The 17,723-nt window shown below is 54.0% G+C and overlaps 1 protein-coding gene across 1 annotated transcript; it reads right to left on the bottom strand.

The window, feature by feature from the left end:
- Window positions 1-607: 607 nt before the first annotated feature.
- Window positions 608-17,274, bottom strand: LOC113258266 (uncharacterized protein C20orf203). Its single transcript, XM_026502911.4, is given in 5 exon segments — window positions 608-1,316; window positions 1,900-16,175; window positions 16,177-16,221; window positions 16,223-16,261; window positions 17,191-17,274. Coding segments are annotated over 4 exon segments (396 nt in total). The 3' UTR covers window positions 608-1,316; window positions 1,900-15,947.
- Window positions 17,275-17,723: the final 449 nt, after the last annotated feature.

Here is a 17,723-nt window from a genome sequence, read left to right as displayed (position 1 = left end):
CCCAGCACCTGGCCCCTCTGTTAGTACTTACTGTTAATGTGGTACTCAGCCCCAGCACCCGACCCCTCTGTTAGTACTTATCACGAATGTGGCACCCAGCCCCAGCACCTGGCCCCTCTGTTAGTACTTACTGTTAATGTGGTACTCAGCCCCAGCACCCGACTCCTCTGTTAGTACTTATCACGAATGTGGTACCCAGCCCCTCCAGTAGTGCCGGGAGGTGAGCCAGGTGCCCGTCCTGGAGAAATCGCTCAGTGCACGGTGAGTCCTGCCCAGCTCACATGATGGAATACTGCCCAGCCGTTAAAAAGGAGATGGTTGCATATGTACTGACCCAAAGCATCGTCCATGGTACGTTCAGTGAAAAGTACGGCGCCTTGCAGAACAAAATACACAGAACGTTAGCACTTACACGAGGAGCACACGCACCTCTGTGAACACGGCTGGCCCAGATACAGACAAAGGTGTAGTTACAGATATAGACAGAAGCGACACACAGAGGAAGAGGTACAGACACACACACATGAGAGTAAAGGTTCAAAAGAAGACCCTCTAACTGCCAGCTATGTTTGAGGGGAACACGGCTCAGGAAATGCAGGGGAATTACTTGGGTTTTTATTTGCTACATTTTATTCATGTCTGAGATATCACAATGAGAACATTTTCCCGAAATATGTGCGTCACGCTAAAATTTAAAAAAGAAAAGAGCCTGGCCACATGTCTGGAAGCTCAAGGCAGGGCGGGGCTGGGCACTCATGGGAGGCTGGTCGCGGGGGTCAGACTATGCGGCGTAGTCTCAGGCTGAGTCTGGAGCCTCTTTCCTAAACCAGCTGCAACTCTTGGTCCCCAAGGCGGGAGGCAGAGAGAGCTGGCTTTGGTGGCTGTAGCAGCAAAGGCAGGTCCCCAGTCTGGAAGTAGGTGAAACCTGAGCCATATACCCTGCGAGACAGGCCTACCTCCACCCCAGGAGGCAGGGAAGGCCCCTGGAACCTGGCAGGTGGCCACCTTGGACATGCAGCCACCAGAGTGGGTGAGGGTGCCGTGAGCCCCAGGCCTGCAGGCAAGCTGCCTCCTGGAGCCCACAGGTGTCTTCCCAGGCTGTTCTTGCACCATGCCTCTTGCAAACCCAGACCAGGGGTCAACAAGGTCGGTGGTAGGAGAAAGGAGAAGGTCATTCATGCACTTCCTGGGTGCGGGACCCCGAGCTAGGCACTTTTCCTACTCTCTATCTTTGGCCTTTTAATGGTTTAGAATAGTTTTTTGTTGTTGTTGTCGTTTTAATTCTGGACACACAGAAGTGGAGGAGGATTTTCAACCTGATAATGACAACAAAAGGTTAAAATAATTCCAACAACACAAAAGGATCTCTAGTGAAAAGCAGATCTCTCCCCGCCTCTTCTCCTCAGCCACCCAGTTCTGTCCGCAAGAGTCCTGCACACAGGAGCGGCTGTGTGTCCGCTCACAGCCCGCCTCTGAGTTTGGGGGAAGCACTCCACGCAAAATGTTCTGTACCTTTGCTCTTTTCACTAAAAATATGTATCTTAGAACTCCTTCCACAACAGTACCTGCAAACGGCCTCCTTCTTTTTCATGACTGGACTTCCGGGGCACACAGAATTCTTCAATATTCTGTAATCAATCTAGAATTCTGCTCCCAGGTCTCTCTGCCTTTCCCATGTGCATGCTTCTGCTCTGCACCGTAGCCTCGGCGGGCAGGTGGTTCCCCGTATTATAGAGGAGGAAAGTAGGGGGACCAACCATCCCTGCTTGCCTAGGACTGAACCAGTTTTAACATCGAGAGTCCCCCATCCTCGAAGACCCTCATTCCTGGGCAAACCAAGACGGTTGTTCACCGTAAGGGAAACAGAGGCTCAGAGGGGTGGGGGCCCGTCTCCAAGACCTTGTGGTGGGTCAGCACAGACTGTCTGGTGGTGACGATGCTGTAGGAAGACGGTCACAGTATTCCCTCTGTGCCAGCACCTCGTGTGGTCCACGGCAGACTGGGAGGTAGACTGCAGGGCATCGTGAGAAGAACCTGCGGCCGCCAGACCTGGGTTCCATGTCGGCTGCAGGGCTTGCTTGTGTGTGGGACCATGCTGGCTGGCTCCCTCCCGGCCTCCGATCCTGGGCCCAGGACAGACTCAACAAGTATTAAGCGAAGAAGAAAATGAAGGAATGAATGAATCAAGTACCAGCATTTGTCATCCACATTTTATAGATGGAAAAATCGAGGCACAGAGAAGCTAAGTCACTGTCTCAGGGTCACACAACTCATAAGTAGCAGGGTCAGGATTTGAATCCAGACGAGGGCTCCAGAACCCATGACACTTTTCCCTCTTCTGGAATGTTCTTGTCTGCATTACCCTGCATGGCACTGCCTGGGCCCCTGCTTCCAGCTTCCTTTCACAAGAGCCCTGCCTTCCCTGCTCCTTGCTCCTGGCTCAGGGGCCCTGCTCTGCACCCCACTACATCCCCCTGGACTGGAAGCTCGTCTGAAGTTCAATGTCTGCCCTTCAGCAGCCCCCCCCACGGACTTTGCTTCATTTGTTCAATTCATTTGTCCAATTCTCCATTCCTTTGCTCAACAAACATTTACTGGAACTAAAATGAGCCAGCTCAACCCCCCAGTACTGGAAATTCAGAGATGAATCCAGCCTGGGCCTTGTCCTCAGGGGACAAGGAAAACCAGACAAAGACACAGGACTTATAACCCAGCAAGAAAGCATTCGGATGGAGGTGACCCAGGCACAGCGCAGAGGGGATGGCAGTGGGGGCTCCCAGGCTGGGGGCTCTGGGAAAGCTCTCTGGAGAAGCATATGCCAGCATCTGGAAAGATGAGGAAGAATTAGCAAGACAGAGAGAAGGGGGAAGAGAGAAAGCTGGGGGCGGGGGTTGGTAACACCCGGACAAACTGGCCTGGAGGTAGGAGAGAGCATGAGGCATTCAGAAAGTGCAAGTTGTTCCTCACAGCTGGGGCCCAGGCTGTCCTCAGGTGGGGACATGTGGCCCGGAGAAACCCACCCCCTCCCCTGGCTACCCAGCCAGCTCTGCACTGAGCAGGGCTTCCAAGAATCTCATGTCTAGGAACTGATCACAAAAAAACCAAAATAATCAGTGATGTGGACATGGAATTATGTATGGATGGAGGCTGTTTATCATGGTGTTCTTTGTTACAGCGAACAAGTGCAAACAGCCTCCGTGCCCAGTCATGAGAAATCACCACTTTAGCCAAGAATCCACCACTGGCTGGAGTCATCCGAACAGCTTAGAAATCAGGTTAGCAGAGACTATTTAATGGCACTAGAAGAACGCATCTGACGCCATGTTAAGTAAAAAATAGCAAGATGGAGGAGCACCTGGCTGGCTTAGTCGGTGGAGCATGTAACTCTCATCTCTGGGCTATGAGTTCGAGCCCCATGTTGGGTGTAGAGCCTACTTAAAAATAAAATCTTTAGGGGCGCCTGGGTAGCGCAGTCATTGGGTGTCTGCCTTCGGCTCAGGGCGTGATCCCGGCGTTCGGGGATCGAGTCCCACATCGGGCTCCTCTGCTGGGAGCCTGCTTCTTCCCCTCCCACTCCCCTGCTGTGTTCTCTCTCTCGCTGGCTGTCACATAAATAAATAAAATCTTTTAAAAAAATAAAATAAAATAAAAATAAAAAAATAAAAATAAAAATAAAATCTTTTAAAAAACCCATAAAAAACAGGGGTACCTGGGAGGCTCAGTTGGTTGAGATTCTGCCTTTGGCCCGGGTCATGATCCCAGGGTCCTCGGACTGAGCCCGGAGCTGGGCTCCCTGCTCAACGGGGAGTCTACTTCACCCTCTCCCTCTGGCCTTCCCCCTGCTCGTGCTCTCTTCCTCACTCGCCCTCTCGCTCTCTCAAATAAATAAATAAAATCTTTTTAAAAAACCCACCAAAGGGGCGCCTGGGTGGCACAGCGGTTAAGCGTCTGCCTTCGGCTCAGGGCGTGATCCCGGCATTCTGGGATCGAGCCCCACATCAGGCTCTTCCGCTATGAGCCTGCTTCTTCCTCTCCCACTCCCCCTGCTTGTGTTCCCTCTCTCGCTGGCTGTCTCTATCTCTGTCGAATAAATAAATAAAATCTTTTAAATAAATAAATAAATAAATAACCCACCAAAAAAACAGCAAGATGCAAACAATTTTATTATTGTAAGGAGAGAGCTGTATACAAATACATGAAGATACTGGGAAGAAATGCATCGAATACTTCACAGTGGTTATCTCTGGTGATGGGCTAACCTAGGGGTTGTATTTCCTTTTTTAAAATAATTTCCTGTGTTCTCTGATTTTGCAACAGTGGGCCAGTCTCACTTTTATTTTCAGAGACCAATTCAAGGAGACAAGGTCCATGAGGCCACAACTTCCCCTTCCAGCCTCTTCCCAACCCTCCACTGAGCCACACAGAACGACCTGTTGCCTCAACATCCCTGCACCTCCAGCCTCCAGGCTTTTGCCTCTGCTGTTCCTTCGTCGGAGCGCCCTTCCCTTTCCCTCTCCACCCCGCGCAACCGCCCTGGCCTCCCACGCCTGCCTCAGGGTCCTTCCTCGGAGGACCTCACACGCACACGGAGCTCCCACACCCTCAAAGGGCAGGTTTATGTCCCCACACCCAGCGCCGCGGCCCGGGCTGCTGGAGGGAAGGACACTGCCTCATCTATGCCCCCCCCCCAGATGCTTTATACGCCGCCTAGAATTTATTTTTATTTATTCCTCACCACGATGTTTTTCGACAGTGTCTGAACCTACAGAAAATCATGCAGCGAACAGCCATATACCCTTCCCGTAGATTCCCCACTACTTGCTGTGTCATTCTCTCCCTGTCTTGCTGACCCAGTGCCGACATCCTGGCCAGGGCTGGGGGTCTGGAAGGTGCTCAGTGCTCGCCAGAATGAGGGAAAGAAGGAACGAGGACACGGGATGGTTCTCTAGGTCTGCCTCAGGGAAAACCCTGGCACAGCAAACCAGGGCTCTTTCTAAAATGCAGACAGTTACCACCTGCTTGGAGGCCTGCCGCCCACAGTCAGTGCAGCCCCCTCACCGACATCTGAGACGCCCTTCCTGCCCCGTCGCCCACTGACCCCCCGGAAGGCAGTGTCGTCCCCAAACCTGCAGCCCCCACATGCCGTGGCACCCGCACTTTGAAGTCTCTGCCATCCTTGCTTGCCTGGCAAGGGCCCCTGGCCTCTCCCATCCCCATCCCTCACAAGTGTCCCATCCTCAGAGAAGCAAGTGGATGCCTCTGCTGACCTTTCCCTTGACCCCTGGGACCGAGGGCAATCTCGGTGAGGGGGACTGCTCACCCTGGTTTATGCAAGCCTTTCCGGTTTAGCACTGAAAGCCCCAGTCTCGAGAACACCTCCGTCCCGGGCAGACCCCATGATGGTCACCCTAGCTTCTGTGGACTTTTCCAAGGTGGGTGAGTGTATTCTCCCCCCACAGCTGGGAGACCCTCACCTGAGAGCTGCTCGCAGCAAGCCCGCCTCCCCCCACCCTGTCCTGTCAAGGCCACAGGACAGGCCCAAGGAAATGTTTGCTGGCGCTGGCTGACTGCCTGGGAGAATGGATGAACGACGGAAGGAACAAGCGAAGGAATGAACGAATAACCTCATCTCCTTCAAATCTTTGCTCAGATGTCACCTCCGTGGGCCTTCCCTGGCTGCCAGTCTCAAAGGACGACCTCTCTGGTACCCTCCCTGGCATTTTTGCGGCATTTATCACAAACCAGCATTCTCTGTCACTCTTCATTTATTTTGGGGTCTCTCTCCACCCCCCACCCCCCTGCCCTGAGCGTGTCAGCTCTACCAAGACGGCCGTATTGCCAGTTGTGTTGGCTGCTCTGGCCCCACAGCCTCGAAGAGCAGGTGCTCAGAAGGTATTAGTTGAATAAATGAATGAATGATGGCTGAATGAGTGGACCCTAAGTTTTCCCCCCAAAGGCGGAGCCTCCTGGCCTTTCTGCATCTCATCTTTTGTTTAGTTCATTCAACAGACATCAGCACTCACCACGTCTGCGTTGGGGGGACAGGGAGGCATGCAAAGTGGAGTGCCCAGTCTATCTGGCTGCTGGTGGAAGGGGCAGAGATCAGGCTGGGGGTGAGGCCATGGACCTGGCATTTGGAGATGGGGTCTCTGGCGCAGGACCTTGTGCACGGCAACAGTGCTAAAAGGCCAGGATCATAGTAACCGTGCCCAACATATCTTGAACACTTGCTATGTCCCACCCACTGTTCGGAGCACTTTGCGTGTATTTTCTCAGGGGCTTCTCGAGTCACTGGTGTAGTTGTCCCCGTTTTGCAGATGAGGCTAGGGAGGCTGGGTTACCTTGTCAGGGGGCCTCAGCAACAAGTGGGGAGTCAGAACCAGACCCTGGAGCCAGCTGCTAACCCTGGTGCTCTAGGGAAGGAAGGAGGCTCAGAGAGGTGGCGTCTCTGACTGAGGCCAAGTTGCTGCTAAGAGGCAGGGCTGGGCTTCACACCATGTACACAGGACACCAAAGGCAGCTTGGGTCCCAGTCGGTGGCTGTCCCAGAGTTGGTGGCGAAGGGGACCAAAGGGAGACGGACAGGAAGGAGGGGAGGAAACAGAGACCAGGCCAGGCTGGTTGGGTTTCATCCTTAAGAGGTACAGAGCACAGGGGACCCGGCCTGGGTGGGGAGCTGGGGGCAGGCGTCTCAGCGGCAGTATCCCCTTCCTCTTCTCTCCTAATAAGTGGGTAGGGAAGCTGTGGGCAACTGTCTCCAACCCTTCCCAAGGACTGGCCACCCATCCGCTGGGTCTGGAGGGCAGCAGGCAAGACCCAGCCTGGGCAGCGGCCCCCGTCCAGGGCCACTCCTCCTGGGCTCCCTGCAACTGTCCACCTGACTCTCCCCAGTGATACCAAAGCTCACCCCAGGTCAGGAGTTATGCTGAGTGACTCCAGGTAACTAACTTAGTCAACGCTTACACCCACCTATTACAGGGAAATCAAGTTCAGACAGTGGGGTAACTGCCCACGTCACCAGCAGAGTGGGGGTTCCAACCCTGACTCTCTGGTTCCAGAGCCTGTGCCCGTCACCCCCACCCAGGAGGTGTAGCCCTGGCTCACCCCGGCTGCCACCCTGCCAGCCTGTGCATTCAAGCAAACACTGCATTTAAGCCCCTACTGTGTCCCCACAGCCCAGCAGAGGGCTCAGAGCAAGGAGGCACACATGAACACATCCTTATTATTTGAAATCTAGGAGCAGTGATGGGGCGCCTGGGTGGCTCAGTCGGTTAAGCATCCAACTCTTGATTTCGGTTCGGGTCACGATCTCAGGGTCATGGGATTGAGCCCCATGTCTGCTTGTCCCTCTCCCTCTGCTCCTCCACCCCCCTCCACCCACACTCTCTCTCTCTCTCTCTCAAATAAATAAATAAATAAATCTTTTAAAAAAATGAAAGAAAGAAAGAAATCTAGGAGCAGTGACTTCCCCCTCTGGCTGCCCCCCTCCAGGTCTGGGAGATAATAACTCAATCCCTCACTTGGACAACATTCAAGCCTTTTCAGAGCTGTCCCCTCCTTGGAGGGCAGAAAAGTGGCAAGGACACTGACTTTCAACCAGACAGACCTGGCAATGAAAGCTAGCTCCACCCTCAGCTGCTTGCAAAGGGCTGGTGATGGCACCTCCCTGAGCCTCAGTGTCTCCATTTGTCAAAGGGGGCCAATAATACCACTGTGAGGAGGCACACAGTAGGTGCTTGGGAGGGTATTTTCTTCCACTGAGGGTCACACCAATCTCCAGGGTCTGTCCCTGACCCCCCTCCCCACTTTTAAACCGTGGATGCTTTCATCCATGACGTGTCGGAAACGTACAGAACGGCATAGAAATGAGCTGAGCCTGGATCTCTAGGGGGGCACGAATGTCATCCTCCACCTTCAGAGCCTTTCCCTCAGGCCAGTGTCTCTACTGCAAGCCTTAGGGGTGCCGTCTCCCTCCTTTCATCCTCACTGCTTCCTCTGGAGGGGGGTCCTTGCGTTACCCCACCTTACAGATGGAGAGCCCGAGGGTCTGAGAGCCGAGGTGGCTTACCCACGGCCCACAGCGAGTGAGCGGTGGAAGTAGGATGTGGCTTTATGTCCAGGGAGGTTTACTGACACGGAGAGATGTTTACCACGTGTTATTGCATGAGAAAGTCGCACGGAGGGCAACAGAGTATACTGTGGGAGAGAGTCACTAAAATGAAACAGGGGGTGTCTTTAGGTGATAGGATGATGAACCTTCCTATTTTTTTTCTTTTGCTTATCTGTATTTCCTAGCTTTTTAGAGCAGCTTTATGGAGACAGAATTCACAATTCACTCATTTAGTGCTCGATTCGATGGTTTCTAACATATTCACGGAGTTGTGTGACCATCACCACTCTTGCTAATACTGTCATCATTCCCCCCCCAAAACCCCACTCATCAGCGCTCACTCCCCATTTCCCCAAAGCCCCGCTTCTAGCCCCAAGCAACCACTTCTTGTCTCTACAGATGTGTCTATTCTGGACATTTTATGTAAGTGGCTTCCTACAACACGTGGTCTTTGCGTCTGGCTTCCCCCACTGAGCCTGTCTTCAGGTTGCATCCATGTTATAGCAGCTGTTGGGACCTCATTCCTTTTAATGGCCGAGTAACATCCCATTCTGTATTTCTCAATTCATCAGCTGAAAGACATTCAGTTTATTTCTAATTTTTAGCTGTTACAAATAATGCTCCTATTAACATTTGTGTAATATTTGTGTGCGGACATACGTTTTCTTTTTTTTAAGATTTTATTTACTTACTGACAGAGAGAGAGAACGTGAGCACAAGCAGTGGGGAGAAGCAGAGGGAGAGGGAGAAGCAGACTCCCTGCTGAGCAGGGAGCCCGATGCGGGACTCGATCCCAGGACCCTGAGATCATGACCTGAGCCGAAGGCAGATGCTTAACCAACTGAGCCACCCAGGCACCCCTGGACATGTGTTTTCAAGTCTCTTGGGTAAATAGCTAGGAGTGGAATTGTTGGGTCATATGGTAATGCTGTGTTAAACCTTCTGAGGAACTGCCAGTCCATTTGCTAAAACAACTGCACCATTTTACAGGTCACCATAGGGCACGAGGGCCACAATTCCTCTACATCCTCGCCAACCTTGTTATTATCTGTCTTTTTGATGAGAGCCATCCTAGTGGGTATGAAGTAATATCTCATGTGATTTTGATTTGCATTTCCCTGATGACTAATAATGTTTAACATCTTTCATGTGCCGTTGGCTCTTTGCGTATCTTCTTTGGAGAAACGTCTACTCAGATCCTTTGCCCATTTAAAAAATTGGGTCATTTGTGCCTTTATTATTAAATTACCGAGGTAGGATTTGAACACAGGTCCTGCTCTACTGTCAAGCAACAGATCCTGCACACACAGTCACGCACCCTGGCCCCTGTCAAGGAGATCTGGAAGCATCCCCCCCCACCGAGTTCTGCCTACCCTCTGGGCCAGTGAGGGCCAGCCCAGCTGGGGCCAGGCCCACAACAGGGGTCCAGTGAGTGTCTGTGAATGGACACAGAGGGACACACAAGTCCATCTCCAGGAATCGGTAAACCAAAGGGGAAGAAAAAACTCCCAGAACAAAAAGTCCACACCGCAGAAGGAGGAAATGGCCAAGCCCTGCTGCAGGAGTTGGAGATAAAGCCCAGTGGCCGAGAAGCCTCCATGGCAACTCCTTCTTGGTGGCGGTGACCTATCTGCCTGTTTTTATGCGACTGACTGTTGGCCTGTGTGAGGCTGGGAAGGGGAGGCCCAGTGAGATTAGCAGGGAACTACAGAGCGTATCTGTCCGGAGGGGGGACTGCGGCGGATCCATAGGGGCCACGGCTAGTCAGAGGAGAACAGGGCCCTGGTAGGGTGAGGCCCTGCCGCCGTGCCCCTGCCCTGGGCCCCAGAAAGCCATTGCTTCGTCATGAAGAGCGCCTGAATCCTCCACACACAGCTCTGAAATCCAACTGCCTGGGTTTGAATCCCGGCCTTACCATCTCCCCGTCTCCTTGCTTGCTGGGTGACAGGGGCAATTACTCTCCCTCTCCAAGTTTTGGGTCCCCTCTGAGTGTCTCTTGTAAGAATGAAGATAACCAGGGGGTGGATGAAATGAGACCATAACACAGCCTCTTGGTGGGGTGAGGCTGCTGGTGGGGAAGCTGGGGGCTGCAGGGCTCTTCCACGGGGTGCCCCTAGGCCCTGGACTCAGAGCTGGGAGACTGTCATCCTGTGACATGGCAGCCAGAGACTCTCCCAAGAACACCACGGAGCAGCCACTTGCGGGCAGCCTCACCCTCAGACAGGAGCCTCCTGGTGAAGGCAGGCAGTGCAGGGCTTACGTGTGCCGCCCCTCTCTCCGGCAGCCTGAGTTCAAATCCCACTAATAAGCCGTGGACTGCGGGGAAGGGCCTGCCTCTCTGTGCCTCTGTCTACCCGATGGAGAACGAAGATGACTCTATGGGACGGCTGTGAAGATTAAATGGGTTGATGCAGTAAAATGTGGAATAAAGTCTCAGCTTTAGTCTTTCTTAATTAATTTTTTAAGTTATCTCTATACCCAATGTGGGGCTCGAACTCATGACCCCGAGATCAAGAGTCAGATGCTGCTACTGACTGAGCCAACCAGGTGCCCCAAAGTCTCAGCTTTATAATAAAGGATAGAGGGGTGCCTGTCGATTAAGGGTCTGACTCTTGATCTCAGCTCAGTTCTTGGTGTCAGGGTCGTGAGTTCGAGCCCTGCATCAACCCTACGTTGGGCTCCTTGCTGGGCATGGAGCCTACCAGATAGAGAGAGAGAGAGGGAGGGAGAGAGATAGATAAGATAAAGGTTAGAGCACGCACCACATCCTTTCAACTTATACAGCCCCCATATCCCCCCGTGTCCTCCAGGGTCCCCAAGTTTCCTCCAGCTTTCTTATGTGGAGAAGGGTGAGGTTTTCAACCATTTTGGCATACCAAAGTGAGTTCCACAGCCCTCGAAACTCACGAGATGCTTTTTGAAAAGATCACTGAAAAGCACATCCCTGTCAAACAGGCCTGGCTGCCGGGTAGCTGGAGCCACTGCCCTTCAGCACCGCCCAGGAGCGGATCCGAGAAGCCCTGCAGCGAGGAAACCTAGCGGATGTTCACCTTGGTGTTTTCCCAAATTCATTTGACCACGAATGCCCTTTTCTGCCCAATATCAATTTAGCATCTTCCTGGAAAAACACTGAGTCAAGGTCATTTCTAGCTCACAGTTTCCACCTCACAGAAAAGACAGGTTTTCTAAAAATCACCATTCCTGCGTTTGAGAAGCCCCTTCCAGGTTTTCAAGTGCGGTCATGCTGGCCCACAGGAGAGCGCCGCCCTGCCTCATGCTCTCACGGGTCCGGTCCGGGAGGGTCGGAGCGTGAAGGCCGCTGGGGGACGCCCAGCAAGGAGGGACCCAGCTCCCTTCCACCCCTGCAGCAGCCTTGGCTCTTACAGACCACACGCAACGCCCAGACAGTGTCAGGACAGATGGCGGCATCTTCCAGGAACCTTCTAGAAAAAGGAGTTGCCAAAAAAAAAAAAAAAAAAACCCTCTGGGGGTTGGGCAGGAGAGAGGTGTCTCTGGCTCCGAGATGACTCAGCGAGTCAGTGGACGAGAGGGACATTTATTGAGCACCTACTACAGATTGTGCATTGTGTCAGAAGTTCTGTCTTTACGAAGAGATCTCAGTTCTGATAACAACCCCATTTTACAGATGAGGAAACTGAGGTTCGCAGTGGTGAGGTAACATATCCAGGGACACAGCAGAGCTGGGAGTCAAACCCAAGCCTGGCTTTGCCTCCTTGGTCCCAGCACTCCCCACTCCACGGTGCTGCTCTGTTGGGATCGCTGGCTGGCATCGCTCCAAGACCTTGGTCCCTGCCTCGATCCCAGGGTGCCTTTCTCATTACTAACCCAGGTTCTCAGGGCCTGGGGTGTGAGGAAGGGAACCAGAGGGGAAACTAATGTAGTCTGGCCCCTAAGGGTCTGGCCCACATTGTGGAATCTGGTTATTTTAGCCCCCACCAATCTGATCAACCCTGGGGGGTAGGCAGGTAGATACATCAGTTTTCTGAGCCTGCCAGGCTGAAGGCCAGCCACCAGCCTGAGGTGACCCTGCCAGCGTGAAGACCCCCAGGAACCCAGCCTAAGCTGGCACCTGAGCTGGGCCCCTTATCTTTGTGTCACTGTTGCCCACTCCTGGCTGTAGCCTCCTCCCCTGCATCCTGCCCCAGCCCCTCCACTCACCTTGCAGGGTGCTGGCACTCAGTCTGTTGTGGGGGGGGGAGAGTGGAGGGAGACATCACACAAACCTTTTGGAAACCCCTTTCCCCTCCCCTCTCCTGACTCCCCAGAACTCCTGGGTCAGCAGCGTGGCTGTGTGCTGGGAGGTAGGGGAGAGTTTCACCCATCCCTCTCATGGGCAGGCCCCCTGCTCTGTCTGCACAGCTGCAGGGAAGGAAGGCCCCACCTGAGCTCCCGGCACCCTGAACCAGCCCCCCAGCTGCACCCTTCCTCCTGCCCATCAAGGGAGGGGCCGCTGGCGAGGGGACAGAGCAGTGCCCAGAGCCTACCCCACACCAGAGCTCTCCTACTGCTCGCACTCATCCTCACGCCGAGAGGCAGGCCTCCCGCTCTCTGTCCTTGGTGGGGCCAGATCGCAGGGAAAGTGGCTTGCCTGAGGCCACTCAGCCAGGCAGTGGTGGGCATCACTCCTGGGTCTGGCAGCCTCTGGAGCTGGGGTCATTTCTCCCAGTATAGTGCAGCGGTCAGGGGTGTGGGTTCTGGAGTGAGACTGCTGGATTTAGGTCCTGGCTCCTCAACTGCTCACTGGGTCACCTGGGGCTGGTTGCACAACCTCTCTGTGCCTCAGCACCCTCATCTATGCAGTGCTGTCAGGGAATCCCTAAGTCTGAGCCCTGGGTGAGCTGCGTGGACTCGGGTGAGTGACAGCCTGCCAGTGCCTCAGTTTACTCTGACTTAAAACGGAGAGCTTGATACACATCCAGCAAGGGCTGGTATGAGGATTTAAAAAAACAATCGTGCATCTAGAGCTTTCTGGCAGGTGGTGCCATGGGGCCTGCTGATTGTTTGCGGGTGTTACGGTCAGGTGCTATCATCCAGACCAGCTCTAGAAGGATACACAAGAAAGGGTCTCAGAGGGCACCTCTGGGGAGGAAAAGTGGGTGGGTGGGGGACCCTAACTTGTTCCTGTATGTTGTTTTATACTTTCAGGAATTTTGTATTACATACATATGATATTACTATTACCGAGGTGGGTTACATAACTGTCATACAAAGGTGCTCCCTTGCCACGACTCCTGGTATCATGCTGCCAGGGACCCCATCCGCTAGTCCCGGCTTCCCCACCCCTCCATAGCCACTCCTAGGCCTTGTCCAGGCCCTTTTAGCCCGTCCATGTCTCCCAGCAAGACCCCAGCGTGGCCTTGAGAGCCAGCAGGAGTCTTCTTCTGAACTCAGGCATGTGACACAGGTTCCAAGTCTCTACCCCTCCACCTGTCCACTGGCTCACCTGTAAGTGAGGTGACCACCTTGCCACACAGGGTACCTGTAAGGACTAACATGAGGCCTTAGAGGAGCACCTGGCGGGCTCAGTCAGTGAAGCATGTGACTCTTGATCTCAGGGTCATGAGTTCAAGGACCATGTTGGGCATAGAGCTTACCTAAAAAAATGAGGTATGGGCGCCTGGGTGGCTCAGTCGGTTAAGTGTCTGCCTTCGGCTTAGGTCATGATCCCAGGGTCCTGGGATTGAGCCCCGTGTTGGGCTCCCTGCTTAGTGGGGTGCCTGTTTCTGCCACTCCCTTTCCCCTCTGCTCATGCTCTATGTCTGGCTGTCTCTCTCAAATAAATAAATACAATCTTTTTTTTTTTTAATGAGGTATTAGATTGCTAGGTACAAATCCCTGCTTCCTGTCCCCTGAAAAGGCAAAATGATGTTGAAGGGAAGCTGCCTCCTCCTCTGAGTTCATGGCCCCCCCAGAGTCTCTCCCACCCTGCAGGTGGACTGCAAACCTCCCAAGGCAATGGGCCTCCAGGACTTTGCTCTTGCTGGTTCTCTCTGGGCAGGCCCTTCCCTCATCTCCCTGAGGTTGTCTCCTTCCCACCACTCAGTGTCTCCCAAGTGTCGCCTCCTCACAGAGGCCCTCCTAGACCACCCCGTCTAAAGTGGCCCCCACACTCTTTTCTAAACACTTGTTTATTTTCTGCATGGTACTTACCATTACCTGAAATTGTGTGGGTTTTTTTTTTAAAGATTTTATTTATTTATTTGACAGAGAGAGAGACAACACAAGAGAGCACAAGCAGGAGGAGCCGTAGGCAGAGGGAGAGGGAGAGGGAGAAGCAGGCTCCCCAGCTGAGCAACGAGCCTGACATGGGGCTCGATCCCAGTACCTGGGATCACGACCTGAGCTGAAGGCAGACGCTTCACCAACTGAGCCAGCCAGGTGCCCCTGAAATTGTCTTTTTTAAACAAACTTTTTTTGAGGGGAATTTGAGATTCACAGAAAAGTTGCAAAGACAGTACAGAGGGTTCCCGTATACACTTCATCCAGTCCTCCTCATGTCACCGTGTCACTCGACCTGACCATCGTACATCTGTCAAAATGACGAAATTCACCCCGGCACATCACCACTAATTAAACCGCAGACTTTGTTCAGACGAAATGGTACTTTTCCTTTATTTATTTACTTGTTCTCTACTGCCTACCCCACTGGAAGGAAAACTCTGAGAAGCAGGGAGGTTGCCGTACTTATTCACCAAGTCCCTCATACCCAATAAATATCGATCGGTAAAAGGAGAGGAAATATTGGCGAAAGCAGCCGATGATTACTAAGGACTCCCTCTGCCATGCACTGTTCTGAGTGCACTAAACACGGTCAATCATTTAATCCTCAGGACAGCCCATGAGGTAGCTACTAATAATGGGGAAACTGAGGCACGGTACAGTCTGGCGGCTGACTGAGGCCACACAGATGGTTAGTCCCAGAATGGACGGACTCCAGCATTTCCCTCGGTACCAGACGCCCGTCCTTCCGTGTCCTTAGTCCGCGTCGGTGGGGGGGGGGGGCGCCAGCACCCTTCTGTGGGCAGGCCCCAGCGCAGCTAATTTGCCTGAAGCCACAGGAGGACCGGGGTGCAGGGCTGGGATGGAACCTGAGCCTCCTGCCTCCAGCTGGCTGCCCTGAGGCTGTGACTCCCCCGGCTCTGCCCGGAAGGGTGTGAGGCACCGCTCCCAGGGCCACCGGCTCCACCCTGCTGCAGGGAAACAGAGGGCAGCTGGTTCGGCCACAGTCTGTGGGCTCTCTCCTGTGTCCCCCCACTTCCCAGAGGGGCGCTGAGACCCCCCTCCACCTGTGTTTGCCCACAGCCTTAGCCTGGGCCTCCAGGATCTGACCCCTGGCGGGGCGGGGGTGGGGGGGAGACCCTCTCCATCCTAGAGGAGGCTGTCTTCTCAGAGGGGTTTCCTGGGCTCTGGGGGTTTGCTGGGGGCGGGGTGGGGGAAGTGGAGCCACAGTGAGGATTATTAGGCTTTTCCCAACACCCTGGGACCAGCCAGGCACCTCCCAAAGGGAAAAGCTGTTCTGGAGCCCTTGGACAGGACGGAGGCCAGCCGCCCCCATCCAGCCTGGGTTCCGCCCAGCGCCAGCCTAGCGCAGACTCGAAGCCCTAATAATGTTTGCTGGATGCTTTGAATACAAGCGTCAGTGCCCAGAATCTCCTTGAGGTTTCAGCCAGGCGTGCCGGCCCCATCCCCCCTTCTGGGGAGCAGAATAAGAATGGGGGGGGGCTGTGTGACAGGGGACACCATGAGGTGGTGGCAGCCTCCGTGAGAGAAGCAGGCTGCTCCACCCAGAGCTGGGGGTAGGGGCGCCTTGTGCGCGGCTAATTAAACAGTGACTGTGATGAATCGGGGAGAGGCTGCTGCTTGCTAATTAAAGGTGCGGGCGGCTTGCCTGGCAAGGAGGGAAGGCAGGAGAAGCCTGGAACCATGTCAAGAGGCCAGGCCGGCAAGGACAGCACTGGCTCTGGGCATCTCTTCCATCCTCGGGCCCTCCCAGCAGGGCCCCATGGCCCCCTCCCCACTTCCCTATCTCTCCTACCCACCTTGCCAGAGCCTGGGGCCTCGGACTTCCCCCTCCCCACCAACCCAAATTGCTTTCCTGATAAGGGCCCAGGCGTTGGGGAGGAGGGGCCTCCTGGAGCCCAAGGTCTGGGCTGGTGGGTGGGCATCATTTGGAACCTCTGAGGTACTTCCTTTCACCCCACTCCCAAGAACATTGAGTTGGGTGAATGAGCTCCATCAAGATGGGAGGTTGGCCAGTGTGAATGAGGCCCCAAGATGACTTTGGAATTACAGATTCTGAGACTCACGGGGGCTTTGAGCCTCACCCAGTTTCCCTGCTGTAACAACACCTGATGTTAGCTGGGGTCCTGCTCTGCCCCACATGTCCCAGCGTGTATGAGAGAGAAAAACAGAGATGGAGAGACAGCGTTCCTTTCTGGTCTCAGCACACAAATCTAGAAAAGAGAAGACAGGAAGCAAGGATCTCTGGTCCTCAGAGGTTCCTATACAGTGGACAACAAGATGCCCGACTGCCTGTCTCTGCCTCACAACTGCTCAGGGCAGGGCAGGGCTCCGTGGCTAAGAGCACGCCCCACCCCCCACCTCCCAGGGGCCAGAGCTCCCAGTCCCAGCCCCACCACTTACCAACTGTGTGGCCTTGGGCAAGGTAGCTAATTGCCCCTGCTTTGGGTTTCTCACCTGCAAACCTGAGGATGGCAATACTGCCTTCTCAAAGGGTGACCAAGGGGACCAAGTGGGATAATCCAGGTGAGGCACTTAGCAGAATGTCTGGTCCATAGAACAGGCCCCGAAAATGTCAACCATTATTATGTGAAAATTTGGGGGACTTGGGTAGGTGTGGCCCAGTGCCCGCCTCTCTTCCAGGTGACCTCCTTATGGACAGCACAGCTGCAGACCTCTTGGAACAATTATATCAGACACAGGGAGAGCATGTCACCCTTCCCACCAGGGCTCTCATATCCACTCTGACCCCCTTAACCTTTTGAGGGAAGTAGAAGAGCAAAGAAGCAAACAAAATGGATGCTCAGAAAGCTACGCGACCTGCCCGAAGTCATACAGCGTAGAAAGGGGCAGAGATGGCTCTGGGCCCTTGAGCAGGAGGAAAGATGGGCTCCTGGTTCCCATGGTAACATCTGTTGAGCGTCTATTGGATGCCAAGTCCTGAACCAGCCAGAGGGACCTAAGGGAACTGGACACTCACTCTGCCTTCAAGAGGACCCAGTCGGGAAGGAAGGAAAACACACCCATAGCGGGAACGCAAGGCAAAGTTGTCAGGCATCCAAGCGGGGGCTCCAGGGCCCTCCGTGCAAGGGGCTGAGAGCTGCTGCTTTGATTTGGAGCTTGATTTGAAGCTAAGGTTGTGCTTCTATGGGGAAGGTAAAATCAGCTTTGGGGGAGCCTGGAGAGGGTTGATAGGGCCCCTCTGGGGCTCCCAGGAGAATCCTTCACAAAGGGGGTCAGATACTCTGCTCTGGGAAGTGCCTGTGGTACCTGCTTCTGAGATCTGGGGTCTGTCACTCGAGGTATCTGGGAGCCCCAGATGGTGTGGTTTCAGACACTACACTGTCCAGGAC

This window comes from Ursus arctos, unplaced genomic scaffold (genome assembly GCF_023065955.2).
Source record: "Ursus arctos isolate Adak ecotype North America unplaced genomic scaffold, UrsArc2.0 scaffold_16, whole genome shotgun sequence".
Taxonomy (NCBI): Eukaryota; Metazoa; Chordata; class Mammalia; order Carnivora; family Ursidae; genus Ursus; species Ursus arctos.
Note: the sequence above shows the minus strand (reverse complement) of the source record. Positions and strands in the feature narration are given on the sequence as shown.